Source organism: Phycodurus eques, chromosome 14, assembly GCF_024500275.1.
Source record: "Phycodurus eques isolate BA_2022a chromosome 14, UOR_Pequ_1.1, whole genome shotgun sequence".
Lineage (NCBI taxonomy): Eukaryota > Metazoa > Chordata > Actinopteri > Syngnathiformes > Syngnathidae > Phycodurus > Phycodurus eques.
The window spans coordinates 4,778,540-4,786,513 of NC_084538.1; the positions used below are offsets into that span (position 1 = coordinate 4,778,540).

The window sequence follows — 7,974 nt, forward strand, 5'->3', positions numbered from 1 at the left end:
TTTTTCAAAATGTATTGAATTTGTGTTTTCATAATATTTTTGTATATGTTTACATACATACAGTAAATAGTAAACTTAGTGTTCTGAAGTGCTTCCCCATTTTAAAACTTTCACATTCAATAGACAGAACTGACTCGTGGGGAAACAAGCTAAACATCACCTACGCTTTTATTTGGACAACAGGAGTCTACAGACACTTTTATAATAAAGTACAGTATGGAAAATACAAATACAGTACTGTATCTCAAGTTTCACTCTCCTTTATGAGAATTTTTTTTTGGGTTGTTGTTTTTTGCTTTCCAATTGGAGAGAAAACAGTAGGACAGAATGGATACGACAGTTCTACATTATCATTATAATACTGTAAGGAGCGGAGTAATCAGTTGAATCACCTTATAACCCAACTCGTACTCAGACTTTTCTTTGAAAAAAAAGGAGTGTAATTAAATATATCAGATAGGATGCAGCTGCGGCAAATAGATCTGAAAAAAAAGAGCCAGCGAGAAATCAGCGTAATTCAATTACAGCAGTTAAAAACCTGTCAGCTTTTGAGTCTCATTGTTTTAAGTGTTACTGTGTTCCAAGAAGCAGAGGAAACATAATTTTGAAAAAATTGTGCATGTTCCAAGGATTGTAATTTGACAAAAGTAATAACCCCGAATAACATTTTTAATCCCGCCCAGAAAAGACATTTGGTATTATACAGCATACTAATAATGTATGATTGAAAATGTAAGAAGAATCACTTATTGTCATGACCATGCATGCATGCACATGAAATTTGTTCTCTGCATTTTACCCATCACAGTGAACACATACACGTTATTGGAACACACTGGAGCAGGGGGCAGCTGAAGCGCCCGGGGAGCATTTCGGGGTATCAAGTGTCTTGCTCAAGGACACCACAGCCGTGAGTTCGGGGGATGTTGGCGGATGGTCCAGTTGGGGTCTTGAACCTCGGTCCCCCACGGTGGCAGGCGATGATTAATTGGGATATTACTGTTTGGCGATATGTCTGCCGGATATGCCACATGCACGCATCCGCTTCACTGATACGACGGCTTGGTGACGAAGTGCTGCCTCTACAAGTGAAAATACAATCCTATTTTTCTTTTTTTGGTCTTTACTCTCTCATAGGAACCCCCATAGGGCCGCTCCAGTTCGTCATGGTAACAAAACCCCTACTTGCTTGGCGATGAATCGATTTAATCGTTTTCTTTGGGTCACATCAATTTCTTGTTTTTTTGTCTTCAAAAAAGCGAAAACTTATTTTTTTCCCCCTCTTGGCGGCTTCCATAGCCTGCTGACACACAAACTGTAGACACGGGGGCGGTTAATTCATTAATGTTAAATTGTCAAACATTTCAAATATTTTATTATAATGTGTTAAAAGGGCCACTGCCTCCAAGTTTGGAATTAATATCATTTGCTTTTGCATCTACACTGGCACTTGTACCTCATGAAAGTCAATATTTAGTTTACAGCCCAAAAAGACTGAACGACTCAAGACAAGCACAACTATAGATTTTTTTTTTTTTTATAAAGGTAACTGGCACAAATATCAAAGCTTCTGTCACATTCAATACACCAAAAGCGTGAAATAATAAATTCCTTTAAAAAAAAAAAAAAAGAATTCCTACAAATTTAATTGTTGGCATAATGATGTCTTGAATCAGCTGAGGCTCGCAACTACTTTTTGCTATCCATAGAAACCCGTGATGACGCTAATTAAGGGAAGTGGAGCTATAGCCTATAACCCCGAATCAGGAGTTCAGAACATTCAGAGAAACTCCCCACCCCTTTTAAAATAGTATAGAAAATGACAGCTTGTTAATTGTCCTAATGAAACACTCCCGATTGGTGTCTTTCAAAAGTATATGACGCATTCACTTTGCGCACGACATTCATCAACACGACTAGCGATCAGAAGTTGTTAAAAAAAAAAATAATACCTGTAATGCGCGGTATTAAGAATAAGAACTATGCAGCGTTCAAGAGTGTCACGGCTAATCTGTGTGTAAATTGTCCAGTTTGGAATGTTTTGAGATGAACAATCAAGGGCACAAAAGAGGACAACATGTTTGGCATACCAACAGTTTCTTCCGGGTATCAATTAAGTGTCCACTTAACCCTGCTTTTCCCCTACAAAAAGTCTATATCTCATTTAAAGTGGACTTATTATGAAAATGAACTTGTATAGAAAATTGTATCCTCATCAAGTGTGAAATTATTCATTTAATTGTTTTTTTTTTTTTTTGTGAGCTGCCTATTTCTGAAAATGTGTCTGTAAGCGAGCACTTCAGCATTTCGACAGATTGTGACGTCACAGGGCAGTTTTTGTAAATAACCCTGCCCCCACACCAAGGTCCTCTACCCATGACTTGAACGCTAGACTAGGCTAAGATCCGTCACTTTCAAGCGACGGCCGAACTACACCGAAATCATGTCAATTCAAAGTAAAACGCTAAGAAGAACGACACTGATGTTGCACGCGCAGATTAGCATTGCTGTAATTCTTGATCCTTGGGGAATTTTGACCCAAAAAAAAGCACGACACAGAAATGTCATAATGATACCTGGGAGCTGATTTAGATTGTTAATAAAGCATATGTCCTCTTTAAAGATGACAAAAGAATTTACAGGTGGTCCTCGGTTTAAGACGGTTCCAACTATTTATATATATTTATACAAATATTTACTGCGATTCTGACTTGAATTACTGCATTACATTACCCTAGTGATAGAATACATGCGTTCCGACTAACGTACAAATTCAGGTCACGCCGCTGACCTAGGAACAGAACTCCATCGTAAACCAACGACCTTCTGTATACTCAGATTAACAAAAAAAATAAAACGAGAATTTGCCATCTGAAATGGAAACTTAACCATAGTGAAGTCCTATGTGCCTTATTGTCCTTGACAATGATTTAAATGCCCTCAAATTCATCTTCAACACGAGCTGAATTTCACATTCTGGAAATGAATGTTTGTTTTCCCACAAAAAAAAAAATGAAGTACAGTACTTGAAAACTAAGACAAAACTAGACCAGAACTAAAATTAAGAGGAATGACAATAAAAAGTGTAAATTCACAAATTCCGGATCCTGTGGAAATGCTCCCAAAATGAAACACTCGGGAAGCGAGGAAGAGGTTGGTCCACAAAGACGACAAATGGGGGATGATGGAATCAGACCTGGTGCTTGGCGGCAGTACCATAACCCTCCTGAACATTTTAACCAGTGAGAAGCCTAAAACAAGACAGGAAGTAGTAAACACTATTTAAATCGGGTCGGTGTTCAAAAAGAGAACAGCGCTGGTGAACCTTCTGATGGTAATTAGCGGAAGAAGCTAAGTTTCTCCCGCAGCCATTCCTCCGTCAGGTCCTCTGTGTTCCGGATCTCAAACACCTGCAGCGACAAAGATTGCACTTCATGTTTGAAAGGCATATATTTTTTTCAAAATAGAGTGGCAGCTTTTATGAGAGACCTGGCTTGTTTCGAGACGCGAGCCGTCGATTGGACGATTTCTTTTTTGTCTTGCGTTAAGAGCAAATATTTGAGTTACGACTCACAAGCACTAAATGGTGGCAGCAAACTTCACAACAAGGAACAGATAGTGAACAATTATTGAAAAAGAAAGGTCAAGTGCTTGCTTCAAGCGCTTTATTGCCATTCCCAGTTCAAACACAGAGATTTAAACATTGTGTATTTAACCAAACCACAAAACGTAGAAAAGTCCGCTGGCTTAATGCTAAGACAAAACGCACAATACAAAATGCCATAGACGGGCTAACAAAACTAGCATCAATGTAACGGTGTTATAACGTTTTAAGCAACTTCAGCAACAGATATTTGAACAATGCAGCAACACATGTAGACAACAGAACAATTTATTTGTTATTCTTCGCGAAAAAAGACTAATATTACTGTATCTTACTGAGTCACTTAATTGAGAAACTCTTCTCTCGGCTGTATTATACTGCCACCTCGTGGCCAAGGCTCACACACCAGAAGGAACACCATGTCAAAAAACATTAAAGCATTAAAATCATGATGCAGAAACTGTTTAATTTTTTCGTTCCAATTTATTTTTTTGTTGGTGTTTTTTGTGGGGCTGGAAGGGATTAATGGCAGTTTAATTCATTTCAATAGGGAACAATCATTTGAGATATGACTGTTTTAAATTACAAGCGTGGTCACCGATCAAATTCAACTTTTATCTCAAGGCACAACTGTATCATTAATTATTGGCGAATGCTCCAATTTTGTTTATTGGCTCGGGCTCACAGTTGGACGTTATCATATTATTTTGCTGTCCTAGCCACGTTTACTAACCTTGGTCATTTCAGCAGTATGCACCAGCTTGTTTTTACTGCCCGCGTACATCATCTGCTGCTCCGGTCTGCAACCTGCCCCAAATGCACAAACGCGAAATATTCCGCTTAGGCTGGAAGTCAGCGCTTTTTAAGCGTCTGGCATTTTGCGTGCATACGTACCCACGGGGCTAGAGAAGATGAAGCAAAGAGGATAGGACACTCGTCCGTCATCGTGCTGGTATTTGTAACTGTACACCACAAATCGGGGCTGTCTCTCCGGGAGCTCGTCTTTCAGGTCGTCGGGAGAAATGTCCTGGAACAAAACAAATGACGAAACATTGATGCTTGACATATTGTTTAGCGTCAATAATTCAACGTACCTCGTGTTCTTCTTCAAGGATCACAAGCTGTTTGTCTTTATCGATCTTCACTGTTTGGATTAGAAAGAAAATCAAACATGGGAAGGGAATAAATAATACAAGCACAAGTAAAGAAATCTTGTGTTACGTCGTTGAATGAGTCAAAAGTGGGGCTGGGCTAATAATAGATTTTATTGACTAATTAAATTTTTTGTCCTTCTTTAAATCATTTTTTTGGGTAGCTTCCATAGTTCCAGGCGTCTCCCTACTGACGGGCACTGCTTGCACTAACAACATGGCGACAAACATCGAGGGCATAATTTACAAAAGCTGTTTGCTACCTACCAAACTGCACATGCGTGCTCAGGGAGGACAGAATAGTACAGTACGTACGTATGTGACATGCTGGTATCGTAGTATCGGAGCGTTTTTACAAATCCGAGTGGGAGTACAAACAGGGTATTGGGTACTGGTATCATTATCGCTGCAAAAGTAAAATCTATACAACTGGGTTCTTGCGTCCCTTTATGGGAATACTGGATTAAACAAAAAAGTCGATAACCGTTGGCCTTGTTTGGAAAGTCAGGAGTAGACCCCAAATGGACAAAAAAATTATTTCGTTCTGGACAAAGCTTTTCCAAATTGATGTAAACCCGATTTGATTCCAGATTTAAAGCGCTTGCCTTAATTTTGCCCGACCCAGCGGGAAGCAGCGACAAATCAAACCAATTCCCAGCGTGTGTGCGGTGTAAAGAGCCCCACCGGCACAACTGTCGGTTTACGGCTTAAATGCTGTGAGTGACCTACTTCTGGGAAACTGTCAAGGATTTTAGATTGATGAAACGGAATGTTTCACGAAAAGCCCATTAATGCTAGATCTCAAGGAAAACAAGAAATAAATATGAAAGGAAGGAATTTTGAACAGATACTCACTAACGATGGCCGCGTTGTTGGTCTCCTTGCGGAGACGGAACTTCTTCAACTTCTGGACCAGATCTTCGTCCACATCGCACACTGTCAGTGACTCACTCTGATCAAAAAAAGAAATAACCATCAAAATAAACAAAAGGCCCAACAGATGACTAGTGGTCATCTTGCCGTCCACATAACAGATACACTTCAGGGAAAGTTAACCGTTGTTAAATCGATGTAGTGGCTCACACAACACGACAGACATTTGAGCACATACTTCACGCGAGTTATATATGCACATGCTTTGTGTTCCAATATTTACGGTAGCCTGAATAACACAAAAGACATAACACTTGTAAATTTAAATCATGCCAGAGATGTTCTGTAAATTGTTGCAAGCACAGCAGCTTAGGAGTTCATACTATGCTGGTGCACAGGACCACCCACTGAAGGTTACCCAATCTGACCCATAGCCAGACACAACAAAAAAGTACCATGCTGGTTCAACGGGATTTTATCATTTTATTTTATCCACCTCTGTGTCACATCATCATCATCGCATTACATAACTCCGCAGCACGCAGATAAGAGCTCCTTCAAAGTCTCCATTCTATAATTACACTTTCCTCAACAGATGGCCCGGGTGGGAGGTGGGATTTCTGAGCTTTGCGAGAAGATCCTCAGAGATTTGGCAGACTTTCAGCGCAAGTGACACAACAGGAAGTGCGGCAGATAAGAAGACAAAGAATGAGGAACCACAATGACACTTGTGACAAGAGTTCTGCTTTTTGCTGTAGAACGTCATTTCTAACCAGGAAGACGGCTAGTAGGCTAACTTAGACAAAGCTAATTTGACACGTCTTGATCAGAAAATGTCTTTTATTGTCAAGACATGCAGTGAAAAGCAGACACGGGTGAAAAACTATCAAGGAAAGGTGGTGGAGGAGGAGGAGGCAAGCTAGTGGAATAACAGCTTGCAGAACTCGGGCGTGTTGAAGCAAATTATTCGCAGCTTTGCAGGGCATCCGCAGCAGAAAGTTTCCCCACACACCGGACGGAACCCTGCTACATTCTCCTTCAGAATAAGACAACTCCTTCAATTAATAATCATGTAACTGTGTTTTCATAACAGTTTTGAATACTGTTTTATTTTCAACGTGAAATTACAGACCCCCAGATATGACATGGGGGGGATGGTGGACATAATATATTTGTGCACAAAATTCTAATTTGTGGAAACAACAGCGTGAACCCCCGCTATTCATCCGTAAATACTGAAAATCCGCAAATATTTGATGCCGACCCTGATTGGGGCTTGTAATGGTGTATAGATGCCTCCTCAAGCGGTCACAAGTTTTGCATATCCTTCCTCAACTAAGCGGTGGTACCTGAAAAATGACCGAAAGAACCGACTTTTCAAAAAAGGGGAAAAGTCGTAGGGCGCCCCAACGACTCCAATAAAAAAAATAAAAAAAACATAATAAAGAACAGCACGTACCACTGTTTTTTGCAGTTTTGAAACTGTAACTTTATAAAATTGCAGTATACCTTGAAATCGGTAACACACGGGCACACACACACACAAACTTGTGTAGATGTGTAACTTTAAAGGGCGTGACTTAGTGAGCGATGTCGCTATTCTCACTTTACTTTGAGCATCTTCTCCACGCTCCTTGCAACGGTTTTCATTTTGTACTTGTGTGTTTGGCTGTTTGTTCCATTTAATAATTGCCTGAAAGTGCAGTGGTGCACTGTCACTATTCTTTTTTCCCCCACTTCTGCAATCATAATAAAAACATTTGGTGACTATACAAAGCAAATTCACTCTCACACACACACACACACACACACACACACACACACACACACACACACACACTTAAAGTAACTAACAAGTTAATGTACCACTGTACTAATTTGTGGCCTGTGCTCACGAAATATAAATTTGTGGGGTTAATATCATTCCCATAAACAACTTGGACGCCCGGGTAAGCAAATAAGAGCACCAATGTATGTAGCCTGCCAACATAAACAAAACGTAAACTCCAAGTCTATCTAGTCAGTCTACATTGGCTTTTATTTTGACACCCACAACCGGAAAACGGTTGCCAAGTCGCTTATCCGCTTGATACTAGAGGATGGTACTCATGCTAAAGCTATCAAGCTAACGCTAGCCAGCAAACGGTCGTAATATTCCGTACTTCGTACTCCCAAAGCTTTACATTCCTCAACATCACCACATTGAAACATACAAGCAAACGTCACGTCAACTCTCTCCCCGACATGAACGACACACTCACCATTGTTGTTTTAGGAGTTCGAAGCTCGAAGACGCGGAAGCTGGTGCTCGGAATGGCAGGGACGCGTTCAATGTTTTTTGTTTTT

The 7,974-nt window shown here is 40.2% G+C and overlaps 1 protein-coding gene across 1 annotated transcript; it reads right to left on the reverse strand.

Moving 5' to 3' along the window:
- Positions 1-150: 150 nt before the first annotated feature.
- gmfb (glia maturation factor, beta) lies at positions 151-7,974 on the reverse strand. The gene is made up of 6 exons (XM_061695359.1): positions 7,890-7,974; positions 5,611-5,707; positions 4,699-4,748; positions 4,499-4,631; positions 4,338-4,411; positions 151-3,410 (listed from the first exon to the last, which is right to left on the reverse strand). The coding sequence occupies exons 1-6, from the start codon at positions 7,890-7,892 to the stop codon at positions 3,339-3,341; spliced, it is 429 nt and encodes a 142-aa protein (XP_061551343.1). The 5' UTR covers positions 7,893-7,974; the 3' UTR covers positions 151-3,338.